At 33.0% G+C, this 15828-nt stretch overlaps 1 protein-coding gene across 4 annotated transcripts in view; it reads left to right on the top strand.

The window, feature by feature from the left end:
• LOC138697183 (cyclin-dependent kinase 11B-like) overlaps window positions 1-15828 on the top strand; it is a 110832-nt gene that overhangs the window by 21534 nt on the left and 73470 nt on the right. For 3 of the 4 annotated variants that reach the window (XM_069822753.1, XM_069822761.1, XM_069822764.1), the window contains exon 6: window positions 12127-12183. The exons of the other annotated variant lie outside the window; for it this stretch is intronic. In XM_069822753.1, the coding sequence (XP_069678854.1) occupies window positions 12127-12183 (57 nt within the window). The remainder of the gene's footprint in view (window positions 1-12126; window positions 12184-15828) is intronic. 4 annotated transcript variants of the gene reach the window in all.

Here is a 15828-nt window from a genome sequence, read left to right as displayed (position 1 = left end):
TAATAATAATAATAATAGTATTATTATTATTATTATTATTATTATTATTATTGACATAAACAGCATTATTCATCGCTCATCAGCACTGGACGTAGTAGTAACTTGTGTTGTGCTATTCTACAGTACCTACTGTAAACCTGACTGTACAATCTCCTCTCCTTCATTCATTGCCAACCCATGTAGCCCCCGACCACTCTGCTCGTAACATTCTTTCCTCCCCTCCCGCAATTGAATGTTAATGTGGTCGCACTGTATCTACAGATATTGCTTAGAATGCTGCCTATTTATTTTCCACATACACATCTTGATATTTCTATGACGAAGTTCATTGTTGAAAACTGCTGTTATCTCCCTACAAATATTGTCTAATATGTTGGGATTTTCCTTATGACTCTGTCTTTAAATTTTTCATTAAATATTTATTTACTTATTCCAATGGCGGGTACTTTGGGTACTTTGTGTGGCGACATTGACCCAGAGAACAATTGAAATACAAACAGAAAAAAAAAGATCACTGAAAGCAATTTTCAATACTGACTGCATTGAATACACTAAATACATTAAAAGTATACTAAATACATTACATTGGCCAGCCTCATGGTCTAGTGGTCAGAGGTCCCGGGTTCGATTCCCGGTTAGAGCACAGGAATTTTTCCTTAAAGGGGATTATTCCTGTGTTCGTCCATGGTCTGGAATTTAGGTTAAGTTTAGATTATCATAATCATCCTATCACATCATCGGGGTAATGTAACTCCGCCTTCCAGGCTCCCCAACCTCAGAAGTGGGTTACAACTAAGCCACGGCCAGGAGAGAAGACCAGAAATGTCGAAAGACAACCTGGTGGCATTGGATAAAAAAAACATTAAAAGTTGAAAGTGGAATCAAGTGGAAATATGAGCTCATTATTGGCTCATGAGCATGCTAGTTTCCCAATACCGATTGCTTTCTGTTGTCCTATTTAAAGATGGGCAGAGTTGAAGGTGATCTCTGTTCATTACTTCCTTGAACCCACAAAGTTTGCAGTCTAGTTCCATTAAATATAAATTGCTGGAGTCAGATTAAGAGAACTTGGTTCTAATCCAGAACTTATAATTCTCTCTTCATGTGTACTTAAAGTATGTTTATAATTGAAGGATTCAAAACCATAGTGGACCAAGCGCCATTTACTAAAACTGTAGAAAACAAGAGTTAAAATGAAGTTATTACCATAATTCAATGGAAACATATAGCAAGTAATATAAATGATATGTCAGTCTTCATTAAACTATGGTATTCACGTAACTTTAACCTTAGTTTTCTCTGTTTTTAATAAATGGTGCTTGGTACACTATGGCTCTGAACCTTTCAATTACAGTAGAGTCCCAGTTATCCGGACTATATGGGCCAAGAGCAATCCAGATAAGGACAAATTCAGAAAATACATGTAATATGTGTTACAATCAATATACTCGTAGATTACAAAAACACATACTTGAACGAAAATACCTCTCAAGATGGGTTATAAAGACTAGACTCTCCATGTTTCCTATGCCAGCATTCTCTGAAGTGTGGCTCAACTACCTGGCCATATAGTAACTTTTGGCTGTGGAATAGTAAAAAAATAACTGTATTGTACCTTTTACAATGTATGTATATTTAAAACCTTAAGAGAAAATACCCAGTCTCCATAAGTCATCATTAATTGAAGATTGTGTGTGAATTGTAGGAATATGTGAAATATGACGGATGTTGAAAAAGGGTAAAGGAAAGTTCGAAGATTATTGGACTCTTAAACATATGGAACTGTAAGTTTTAAATTCTTTGCGTTTTTTAATGAATAATATAGTATTTTAAGAAAAACTGTAATAATTAAGATGGCATTCAGCAAAAATGTACATTAGAAACAGTAATAGAAACAAGAAGAAAATAATGTGAATTATTTTCGTATTTATTAAATAACTTAGATGTAAGAATGCTACTTATAAAAGCTAGAAACTACAAAAGTACAGAAAAATTACTGTATTGATAATACGAGTAGGTGAAAATAATAATAAGAGAGAATCCAAAGTATGAACTAAGAAGTTTATGATCGGTACCTAAATTGGGTAGCTCAGTTGGTAGAGCAGCTGGCTACGGACTGGAAGGTCAGGGGTTCGATCCCAGGTGGTGACAGGATTTTTTCTCGTTGCCAAACTTTCAGAACAGCCCCGAGGTTCACTCAGCCTCCTATAAAATTGAGTACCGGGTCTTTCCCAGGGGTAAAAGGTGGTCAGAGCATGGTGCCGACCACACCACCTCATTCTAGTGCCGAGTTCATGGAAAGCATGGGGCTCTACCTCCATGCCCCCCAAGTGCCTTCATGGCATGTTTCGGGGATACCTTTACCTTTTTATCTTTTTTACCTAAATACGAAACTAAAGGTGTAAGAAACTGACTATAATAGTAATGGATGAAAATGACATAGCTGAAAACGATAAAATCCTAAGTAATAACCAGGCAGCACATTTTCTTTTCCAAACAAATTAGAAAAGTTATTGGTTAGTATATCCTGGAGTTTTAGAGTTCAAACTCTCACCCTATATGCTTACGTGAGGACACTATGAAAGGTATAACCTAGCTTCAATCAATCAATCAAAGGACATTATGGAGCATGTCGATTTCACAAAACACTTCCACTCTGTTCTGTTTTTGCTAGTTCCTCCTAGCTAGCTTCGGTACATAAAAATAATAATGGAGCATGACAACTGTAAGTGGGATTGCTACTAAATTGAAATGATCTGTCCAGCTACTTTTTGACCATATAAACGCACTAACACTGCGAAACTAGCTCTGTACAAAATATTAGTGCTACATATTACAGAAAATATAATTAGATTGATAACAATACTGAACTAGTATATACAATATATATTGTAGAACATAAAAGTAAACATGATACACACTAACTGTAAATACTGTGTATATATAATATATATAATTAATTCGTTTAACGAAATCACCTCTGTTACGGTGAACAAAAACTATATTCTGAGATTATGAAATTCATATCTTTTACTGTAACTGCCAGTAAAAATTTGTTTAAACTAAGAAAATGTTCTTCCTATTTAGAAACTTCTCCCACCTCTTCAGATAAAAGAATAGTGTTAGTTAATACGTCACCACTGTCAGTGACTCAGGAGAAGACGAGCGCGGACTGAGGAAAAAGGGTTGTTAACAGAGAATGTTACGACAATAGTGCAATACTTGTACTACTAGTAAGTGGAAATAATGTTTCTGCTTACTAGTAGTACAAGTATTGCACGTGTTGTCGTAACATTATCTATTAACTATCCTTTTTCCTCAATCCGCGCTCATCTTCTCCTGAGTCACTGACTATACTTCTGATGACATTACAGGGACAAAATAATAATAATAACAAAAATCATTATACAAATTATCAATATTTACATTTTACACAATATACACAAATAATTCGTTTATTAAAACCTATCCCGTTGAAGAGAATGAAAACATATATTCTGAGGTTATGAAATACAAATCTTTTACGAACATCACATAAAATTTGTTTAAACTAAGAGAATGTTTTCTCTACGTCATATGACGTTACAGGAGCATATTTATAATACATTGTATCATTATTATTTAATGACCCCATGCGTACCTGCTTGCAATTCTACCTTGCTTATGAATCTATGTGATGTAACAGATGTAGCTACCAGAAGAAACTACTCTATCCCTCTGTGTTTGGGAACGAAAGTGAATTGCCTGGTAATAACTAAGAAGGTTATGTTTCCTTCCAGTTGTAATTTATAAATTTTGAAAAAAATAGAAAGTGTGAATGTCAATAAAAAAGAGAGAGGTATGCAGCTATTTTTTTGTTTACGAAAATAAGGTAAATTACAGAAAACATTAATTTTCTTTATGTTTTCTTTTAGTTGGTATTTCTCTGTGTGAATATGGTTAAAAGTTATGAGTGAATACATTGTATAAGTAAATAATTTCTTCAGTGTTCATTTTCCTTTCGAGTCTACATAATACAGTAAAACCACATTTGTCGAATCTTTGGGGCACTAATTATTCCCCCCCCCCCATCTCCTTAAATACAAGTTTTTCTTAGAATGGACTCTCACTTAATATAAGCAGTAAACAAGCTGAGAATAGAAATTAAAATATACTTAGGCCATTTAACTACATTATGTTTATGTTTATATTTCTTAGTTCATTAAGTTCATTTTAGGTTACATTCATTGTCGACTTTCCCCTTCATAATTCTCTAATGAATGTTAAAACGAGATTTTACTATATATTGCAGGTTAAAATAAATGCTATGATTAAGTACCGGTACTGTGTGCATACATAATAATACTGTGCTAACAGTTTTATAATAAAACGTCCATTTATAATACCTGCATCAGTTTTATTCTTACTGCGTCCTTTGATTTTGATTAATTCATTTTTCTAAGGATGTAAAGATACTTAACTTTAAGCTTTACACTTCAGTATAAACTTTTTCTTTTAAATATTTTCAATTATTTTTCTTTGATAAATGTGGAAAATATAGAGGAGGTGAAGAACATTTATCAAAAAAAGGTTGTGAAATGAAAGTTTTTAACTAACATTCAAATTTTCTGTTAGTTATTACACAGAAGAAGATAACATAATTGCACCAGCATTTTCTTTCTGGTAAGAATGTAAATCTCCTTGGTCTTTCCATATAATTTATCATTAAATAATTTAACATTCTAGTTTTTATGTTGTGCTCTATTACATAGAGTTTTTGAATTAATCTGTGAAAGTATGTCATTTTATTATTCAAAATACGTGTACACATTAATTAGAATTGTCATGTAACAAAAATTTTGAACAGCATAAAAATTTGTAATTTATCATTAATTCTCTGCTTTTGTAAAAGATACGCATATGAGTTTAGACTGATATTTGAATCTTGACCAATAAAATGCTAGTGTGTTTTTATGGTTGCAAATGCCATTAATTTTATTACTAAATAATGACAGCATAATGTACGTAATTACTTGATAATGGATTGTATGATATCATCCTTAACCTTTGTGTAACCTCTTCAGTATTTTATTCACTGTTCACTTTTGCACCTTCCAGTTTATTTCGTATTGTTGAAGTTCTATAAAATAATGTTAGTTCGTCTCTCTTGTACTACTTAAATTATTGTTGTATTGTAACATTTGTTAAGAAATTTTATGCAGTGATTGTGCTTGAAAGCAATATTGAAAGCCATAATATGTTTTATTCCAATTCACAGAGGCCAGTTTATAAGCGATGAACGTAACATATTGATTTTAGAATACAGAAGCAGTGAACGGTCTATCTGGAAGTGTAGGAGGCAACAAGTATCTGAGTATGATATAAACTGTGTGTTACTTATGGAAATACAGAGTACATTAATCGAAGTTATCTTACACATTGAGATTTAGATTCATTTAATACAAACCACAGTAGATAGCACAAATCATAATATGTTACTAATGGAAATACGCAGTACATTCATCGAAGTTATCTTAAACATTGAGATTTAGACTTATTTAATATAAACCACAGTAGATAACACAAATCATAATATGTTACTTACGGGAATATACAGTAGTAAAAATTACGAATATTTCAGAAGGGCCACTATGATAAATAAATTAATGAATAAACCCATACGAGTCAGACATCCTTTATTTAAAATTGCTAACAATGCTGCAATTGATTTACCAGTACTATCTAACATTAGAACATGATGAAATAGTTAAGTTATTTAATACTGTAACTTTAATACAAATTAATAATGTAATTTTATTCTCACAACAATAATCACTTTCTATAATTGAATGTAAACACTCCCGTCAACAATGGGATTTCCACTCCACACAGTAACACAGTATTCGTTATTGCACTCCACAGACGACAATGACAATTTACTTGGATTATTGAGAACAACAATGTACTGTTAATCTGAACTAATGTTCACAAAGCACTATTTACAACACAAAACTGGCAGTTCTCAGTTCACAGTTCGTTTGCCTTGGCTAGTTCTTCTAGCTCAGTCACTCTAGTTCACAGTATCTCGAACCCCAGACCTTCAGAGACAGTCCACTGAACTTCGAACTCAGGTCCCCCAACTGCGGTCCACTGGACTCAAACTCAGGACTTCCGGCGACAGTCCAATGGCCAGGACGCTCACACAGCTGCGGACACACTCAAGTCGAATTCCGGTCTCGAAGCTGACTTCACTGCTACACACTGCTTGCTGTCCAAAACTAGCAACGACTGCAACTGCAACTAACTGGTCAAGTTCACTCGCGTGTCGTATTTATAACTAAACCATAGTTTCTGGAGAGTACGATTTCGCGATCAATCTACAGATGTCGAGAAGATGGCGCCTATCTAGGCTTTTCTGGATTTCTCCCCTCAGTCACCAGCTGCTTTACTTCCCCCTCACCCTTCGTCACGTTCACACTGCCACCTCGCGCCCCCTCTCCTGCCGGACGTGCACGAAGTTCCCCGAGTGCCGAGAATATTCGGCCTGCCGTCACAATACATTGGAATGTATACTGAGATTTAGATTTAGATAATATGTGAGGATGTGACAATCCATGTACATCAGCCATTTGGCTTTCTATACACATTTGAAAACTGAAAATTATTTCCATTTACTTGTTTTCGAAGCTGTAACTAAGAGAACTCAAATTTGTTCTTCAGCAAGACTTCAGTAATATTGCTATTCCAGTTTTGTTTCTTGGAAAAATTGCAGAATCTTCATGTCAATGCTCGAATCTTCTGGTCCACAAGGAGAAAGCATCCCAAAGACTATCCTCAAGAGCCTTACACTCTACAAAAAATACATCTTGCAATCTCCTCTTCTTTCCATTGAATGCGACAAAAGGGATTTTCATACAAGTCATCAGCTACAAATGTGATCTAAACTACCTGTATGCAGTTATCAGTCCAATATGTCTTTTTTTAAAGAACTCCCCTCCATTTTAATGAGAGTTTTAGGAAAAGTGTCAGTTCTAGAAAGTATTCTGTAGATGCTTGTTGCGGATTGGTTATTTATACAGAAATCAAAAGAAAAGATTAGAAAAAGAAGAGGTTAGTCCAAATGTTTGATAGTTTCAGTGTCTGTTTATTGGTAAATTAGATAAGGTTATTCACTGATTTATGCTCTCTCTCTCTCTCTGTATGTGTGTGTGTGTGTGTGTGTTTGTTTGTGTGCGTGCGTGTGTTTTTTTTCACCTGTGCTTTTTCTATCTGGTCACATTGTGTAAAAAATAAAAACAGTAATGTTGTTTAATTAGCATTTTTTACTACTGTTGACTAATGTTGAAAAAGTGATAATTGGTGACCAAGGGAAATTCAAAAGTTTGTTGTTCATTTCAAAGTTATTTAAATTGACAATTCTGGATACTTTCCACACTTTGGACTACGAAATGATTTTCTTGATTTGTTACGGGTTTTTAATAGTGGTTCTTTTATGTTTCTGACACTTATGCATATTATCTCCAACATGGTAAATTCTCAACCAGCAGCTCTGTTATCATGTTCTTCTGCGAATTTGGTAATTTTCAGCTTAAAACTCGCAGTATAACTTGAATATTTCGGTTGGTTCTTATTCATTGCCGAAACACAATTTTATCAACACAACTGATTACTGCAGATGTCCTAAAAATACTGTGTTATTAATTGGAGAGTACCTATATTTTGCGCGTGTAAAAAAAAGAACCAATCACGATTGTAGTGGTACCATCCATTGTTGTTTAAAAACTTGAATATAAACATTAGCAGTGCATCGAATCTTACGATTTTTGATATTATTAAAACGATCTTTGTTTAAAATGAGATGCATCTATTACATGAGGAATTTTTTTTTTTTTTTTTTAATTTTAACGTGAGAAAAATTGGGGTGCGTCCATTACGCTGGTAAATACGGTAGTATTCAATTGATCAATTACTGTGATGCATCAAACCTCAGAAGGTTTTTGGTCTCAATCACAGTTTTTCTTCAAGCTTCTCTGTCTTTCACCATGGTCGTATTTCCTCCTATTTGTTTCAGATCCCTTTACACGTAGTCATTCCAGCGAAATCTGGGTCTTCCCAAAGGTCTCCTTCCGTATGATAGTTCTTTCCAAGTAACTTTTATCAGAGATTGTTCTTGTCTTCTTATTATATGTCCTAACCAGCACAGTCTTCTACTCTTTAACTACGGTATTGCTACAACATCTGGTTCCTGGTACAAACTTCTTATTTCCATATTCTTCCTATTTCTCCACTGTCCATTGTCTTGAATGGGGCTAAAAAACTTTCTCACTATTTTATTTTAAAAAATTATTAGTGCTCTCTCTGTTTTCTTTGTTAATATAATATACATATATACAGCTGTTTTGTGAGAATTTGTACATTATTAATTATATACAGTTCACTACTGTGAAATAACAGCATACCTAACTGTGAAAAAAGCAGGCCCGGGTTCAAATCCTGATTTGGACAAGTTACCTGGTTGAGATTTTTTTTCGGGGTTTTCCCTCAACCTATTAAGAGCAAATTCTGGGTGATTTTCGGCGATCCACTGCTGTGGAGTAACAGTTAGCATGCTTGACCATGAAACGAGTGGGCCCAAGTTCAAGTCCTGGTTGGAACAAGTTACCTGGTTGAGGTTTTTTGCAGAATTTTTCCTCAACTCAATAGAAGCAAATGCTGGATAACTTTCGGTATTGGACCCCAGACTCATTTCGCTGGAATTATTATCTTCATCTTATTCAGACACTAGATAACCATAGCAATTGAAAAAGCGTCGTAAAATAACCAATTAAAAAACTTTCAGTGCTGGACCTTAGACTCATTTCGCTGGCAATATCACCATCTCATTCAGATGCTAGATAACCTAGGAGTTGATGAAGCATCGTAAAATAACCAATTAAAAATTACATACATTTACTTTACCTATACATTTATAAATGAAATCAGTTATCATGCTTCTTGGCATTTTAGGCCTACAAAATTCAGTACATTTAAGGATAATTTGGAAAGAAAACCCCAATTAAGTTAGTTAATTTCATTTCCAATGTGGAAACATTTCTCGTTTGCTACAATTTTCTCGGGAGTTATGGTTGAATTCAAGTTACTAACAAGTAAATTTACCCCAGACTCTCCAAAGAAAAGCAGACTGCATTAATAATTTATTCTAGTTATTTTGTAGTTGGCCATTAATGGTTAACATGTTGTCTTTTGTTCTACATGGTTAGCCATTTATGGTTAACATGTTGTCTTTTGTTGTACGTGGTTGTCTTTGCTTTTGTTTCGTAATTAAGAGCACAAAGTTAATGAAATATTAGGATTTCCTTACTGTTGATTTTTTAAAATATAATTGAATTATTGTCAGAGATAGTTTGTTTCGGAAGTGTAACTTTCTTTAATATACTGTATGAATCTCTCGTCGTTTTAACGTCTTTACGTCTAATTTAATTACTACTTAATACACTAGCATATAACAATAATCGTTCTCATTTGGTTTACACTGATTCATAAGCGTTTTTCTGTGTATAAATGTAATCGATTTCATTTTCAAATAGAAATGCTTAGTCACAAATTCTTTTGATTGTACTTCAATAAGGCTTCCACTTGCATTGTGTCATATAACGTAGATATGGTTACTTGTACTAAGTATATATGATTGAGTAGAATTTGATGAGTAGAATTTGAAAGCTTGCTTTAGGCTTTGACACTGCTTCACTATGTTGTCTGTACTGAGTCAAATTCCAGAAATTGCGAACAGAAATATACAGTATTGTGAATAAAAATTGTTTCCTCAGAGTTCTACTTATTCACCAACTTTCCATCATGACCTCATTGTCACTGCCTTACAGTGAAGTGCATATTTGACATATTACATGGCGGAATGAAGGGGCTTCATTTCTGACCAACTACTTAGCCGAATACAGTTTATAAAATGCGCGAACCGTATGTTTTCACATTCAGTTTTCTTATATTTCAAGCATGGTAGAGTCTGGAGATTAATAATGTTGCAACTGTCAACTACTATTCTTTCTGAGTATGATTGGCTTGATCTGTTAGCCCATAAGACCAAAAATGTTCCAACATTCTTATGAATGATTGATTTCAATTTTATGTTGAAATTATGTAAAATATAAAGTTTTATCCATTTCTGTACCAGTAAAAATAATGTGTAATGTAACAATATAGAAGAATCTCTTGTCTAATTCAGAATAGAGCTTGATCAGTAAATTTGCATTTACTAATTCGTAATTGCAAAAGGTGTACAGTATTTATTGTCCCTTACATATAAAATAACATTATTGTTTAGTCAACTGTCTGAAGACATGTTGGAACTCCATAAGTGACACCAATAAGATATAACTCATAAGGCAACTAAGCCAGGAGATAATGGGATAGGTTGGCCAGTTCCTTTCATCCTCCATTGCATACATTGCTAACTAATAACATATCCCATTAATCAGACTTAAAATGCATACAAACAATTGTTCTTCCTCTGACACATATCACCAGTGGGATTCCTGCCTGATAATATACGTACATATCAGCCAGAACCTCAATCAGATGTAAAAGTAACATTATTTTTCTATATTACCTCCTTCAACTGAAAGACTTTTCTCATTTATGCTTCTGTAGTATCCCAAAAGTCATGTTTCACTATCCAGATGGGAAGAAATCTCTAGTCGTCCAATGAAACATTGAGTTGCAAACTCAACCAGGAGATTGTAACAAGCTATAGAGTCTAACAATTGAAGTTACAACAATGCAATACATTCAGGCAACTGAAATGGACTTTCTAAGAAGAGTACCAAGCATTTCAAGAAAAAAAACAAAATAATGAAATCAATTATATGAGAAAAGATATCATTTCGAGGTGCAATTTTAGATTACATCAAAACACAGCAGTTAAAATGATACGGCTACATTCAGCAGATGGAAGGAAAATTACTTCCAAAATATATATTGAAGTGAAAACCTGAAACTTTGTGTATGGGTGAGTGGGGTGTGTGCGTGTGTGTGTTTTTGTGTTTGTGTGTTTGTTTGTGTGTGTGTGTGTGTGTTTTTTTTCTGTCCGACAGTTGATCTACCACAACAACAAATTCAATTTTTAGATTATCTATAGTGCAAAATCATGCTGAGCTCAGTATTTATAAAATTTTGGTAGAACCATTACTAGCATATGGAAATGAAATTTAGACTACAAAAAATTCAGACCAGCAAAGGTATGGTATATGAGGAAGAACGCTGGATATTCACTGAGAATATTGGAAAAATTACATATCTAGCCAAATTTTTTTTTTAAACTACAGATTGAAATGAATACAGCACGTACAGAGGATGGATAATGCTAGAAACCCAAATAGCTTCTGCACTACAAACCTAAGAGAAGAGAAGTTTGGGGTGACTGAATGAATGAGTGATTGAGACTAATAGGCCAAAAGCCGTAAAATGGTAGGCCTAAAAGATAATTATTATGGCAATATTATTATTATTATTATTATTATTATTATTATTATTATTACTATTATTAGTATTATCATTATTATTATTATTATTATTATTATTATTATTATTATTATTAAGAAGTTGATTTTTCTCCGTTTCTCAAATTCGTACAATCACTGCTTTACATCTTAAGCTACAAATGATAGACTTGTAATTTTATATTAGATTGTTAAACATTGTATACACAAAATTTCGTTGCTTTGATAATATCATGGTAAATCACCCATGTGAAAGACAAATATTACACAACCTTCTCACTTAAAATAAGTAATCCAGTGCATAAATGATAATTAAAAAAAAAAAAAAATCTTGATATTGAAAAATGCACTCCTGCCTCTAAGCTCCTTTTAAGACTGAAATATATTTTAAAATTTTGTTCGTTTCTGTTTTCATTGACCACAGAAGAGTCTCAAAGCTCGTACGAAATGTCAGATATGCATGTCAGCATGTTTGCAGTAAAACACTGTTTAAACAGAGAAATTCGTCTTATGAGTTTGTAAAAATGATACTTCAAAAGCAAGATACGCAAAATTTCCTTTAAACTGCGAGTTCACTTGTGAAAAGGAGTAATTTGTCAGCAACTTTAGGTGGCTGTGTTTGTTGTTGTTCCAGAATCAGACCACCTGGACGACAGTGGCGATGAATGGAAGTACGAATATGGAAGTCCTTGTAAGCTGAAAGAAATAATTCTTATATTTCTATTGATAAATTGGGATCATTGTCTTAATATAAAATATCCCGAGTTTACAATCTACGATCCCATGGATATTTATATCCAATTTGAAAAATTCACTGCTTATTCCATTTCATTTATTTCTACCTTATAGTTTGTTTTACAAACAGAGCCAGTTATAATGATACCACATACAATATGTATAAGTAAATGCTTTTATTAGGCAGAAATTTTTATTGCATTTTACTTGTAAATATTTCGAATGTAAGTAAAAATTTTATACTTAAATTTGAATTTTCGGCTGTTTGTTTGCTGAAATTTAATTTAATTTCATATGAGTAAATTTACTATGTAATCAGAATTCGAACTAGTAACTATATATATAGGTGCTCAGTATTGTGAAATGACTAATAATTGTAGTGCTAATGAAATGCAGATACTGATCCGTCAACTGAATCAAGTTTTCACTTTTACTCTCTTGGAATGTGGAGAGAACTTAAAATTGTACAACGTTAGTAGCAGTGTCAGATCATTCAAATATTTATTTAAACATGTGACATCTGTAGGTGTGTTCACATTAAATTATGTACATCTTTCATTCTGGGTTTCTCTGCCTTCACGTATAAAACTGTTCTATACTTTGGAGGAAACTTGATACTTCACAAAGATGCAACTATTAATATGGTCAATTATATCAGAATATTTTCTCGTTAAAAAAATCCTTTTAGCAAATAGTTTAAAATCTGTTAGGTGAATATTACGAAATTTGGTACCTACAGAAGTCATGCTTTGCAACATCCTTCCACTGCTGTACATGAAAAATCCATGCCTTCAAGTGTTTCATCATGGCAGCCTTTGAACTTCTAAGGTGGGTAAAACGCAATACCATTATACTGTTAAACTTAGAATTCTCAAAGTTGATTTGACTGTGGGTTATTGAAATACCAGCAACTGTGGAAGTTATAGTGAGAAAAAAACTGTTAAACCTTTGTATAATTATGAAATATTTGGTAAAAATGTCAAAACGATTATTGATGTCGTTTCCTTACAAGTAGAAGTATAAATAGCAGGAAAATAAAACCTACAGAAAATAATACACTATTGACTTTTTCATAATGTAATTGTTATTTTATAGGCAATCAGACATCTGTCAAATAACGAAAATAGTTTATTAAAGTTTTTACTGAGCCTAGAACTATTGCTATCATTAACGAAGTTGAATGAAACATTGTACCATAGTAGATACCACTGATGCCACATTTGTGGAAGATAGCATTTGATTCCAGAAACAAATTTTTATTAGTATCAGATTGTGAACACACCTAAATTGTCAAAACTATGTGCAGTTTCATCCATATTCCTCTTAAACACCTAAGTAGTAAGTTGCTTTTTTTTTATTGTACTGTTGTATCTTACTATCATAATTAGGTTCTGTGCCAGTGATTGTAATGAGAAAACTGATGTGCTAGCATTTAACTCATTTGTGACATACAGTCAAATACAATATAGCTGGCACTTCACGGACCTTCCATTAAGATACAAGACTTGTAATATGTGAATTTGTTTAAAGAAAGTATTAAATTCAAATAATTCAATTTTTTCATGACTTTTGCCTTGTGTTTATGATCATCAAAGCCATCAACTTAGCTCAGTCGGGTGAGGCGCTTGCCTTCCAATCCGGAGTTGCGCTCGGATGTAGATTCGATTCCCGTTTGGACTGATTACCTGATTGAGTTTTTTACGAGGTTTTCCCCAACTGTAAGACGAATGTTAGGTAATCTATTGCGAATCCTCGGCCTCATCTCGCCAAATATCATCTCGCTATCTCCAATCCCATCGATGCTAAATACAGCAGTTGATACAGCGTCGTTAAGTAACGAACTAAAAAAAATTATCAAACATGCCTATATTTTTATACAAAACTCAGAAATGGAAAACATAACTTAAGTATGTGTACTGTATAAATGTACATAGACTTTTTTGTGTACATTATAACTGGCGTGTAAAATAAACTGTTATAAAAACTGCATATAGCTTATGTTGAATTAGATAGTCTGAGAAGTTCAGGGCTGGAAAACTACATTGTCTCTTATCCAATTATAGAGTTCTTTTTGTGCTAATTATTTGCTTTCTAATGTATTAATCATAAAGAGAAAATTCCATACTTGTTTAGCATTGTAATGCTTATTCTTCCTTACACATATCATTATATTTTAATCAGTGCAATATTTTCGGGTGTAATATTATTGTTATAGTAGAGCTTCTGAAGTAATTACAAGGACAGCATGCAATTAAGCTACGAGCTTCTGATATCTGTTTAAAAGTGCTTTGTTGTTTTCCTAATAAACTTCTTATTTATGCTATTTAATGTATTTTGGCATGAAATTCCATTTGCAGTTGTTTAATGACTTGAACATGCACTGTCTCTATTTTCTGAAGTTTTCTAAGATGACACTAAGTGACACTTCCTACTAGAGTTCTCGTGAGCATGTGATGAAATAGAATTCTAGTATTTCTGAAATATAATCATGATTGTCAAGACAAATATGTAGGAAAAATAGATTGATAGACAAATACACTTGGAATGGATTTTAAATAAGTACGTTATTGCTTTCCGGCCTTCAGTAATGATGCTGGTCTTTGAACCTCTGTCTCGTTCATCTTTGTGTACATTTTAGTAGAACATGCAAGCTGAGTTCATGTTCCTCTCATAGAACATGATCAGCAAAAGTGGCAGATAACTGTATTGTGGATGTGATGGAGCAAATAGTTCTGATCAGGATTATCTTTACTTTGTCATAATGTCACTTTACACTGTGTGATTTTCAGTATAATGACAGTACAACATTTTGAACAGCTAACTGTTCAAACAAAAACTGTCATATGTAAGGACTATTTCGATGTATGTTAGTTGTACAGACTGTCCGATAAGATTAATTCAAGATGCGAAAATTATTATGAGGCTGTTGTCCAACAAGAGCCTATAGTAGCCTAATGCATGAAGGAAATTTTGATATGCCGAAGAATCAGGCAATTACCCTTTCAACTCTCTACAGACAATACCTGCAAAGTAACTAGATTCACATTTACACTTAATACTTAACTCTCCACGAGCCTCAGCATTCTCCTTCTTTAGAATTTATATGGGTCATGACTAGACCACGGAACTTCATGTACTAAAAAACCTGAAAATATGCATGCATATATATATTAGAAAGACACTCTTTCAGTTTCCCCAATAACGGACTGCCTCATTGGACAAAGCATAACAAACACACAAAAGAGAAATGTAGGGAACGAACAAGTACAGGAAAGATAATAGCATACATATGAAGGCCTAAATATAGTAAAAACTGTTGAAATATGCGCTAAAAATTGAAATATATGCAGTAAAAAAATACACCTTAGAGGTTTATTTGGTTTAATAATATATAAATGAAAATAATAATTTAAAGAAATAATAATCATCAAGCCATCATAATGATTATTGAATCTATTTTTTCTATAAATGCATTTATTAATTTTACATAGATATTTGAATTGGTACATTTTTAACTTTCTAACTTTCCAGCTTTTTTTTTTTTAACTTGCTTTACCATTCACATAATTATTATGGCAATAAACAACCAATGATTCTCCAA

Source organism: Periplaneta americana, chromosome 1 (assembly GCF_040183065.1).
Source record: "Periplaneta americana isolate PAMFEO1 chromosome 1, P.americana_PAMFEO1_priV1, whole genome shotgun sequence".
Lineage (NCBI taxonomy): Eukaryota > Metazoa > Arthropoda > Insecta > Blattodea > Blattidae > Periplaneta > Periplaneta americana.
This window is presented reverse-complemented; position numbering and strand designations above follow the sequence as displayed.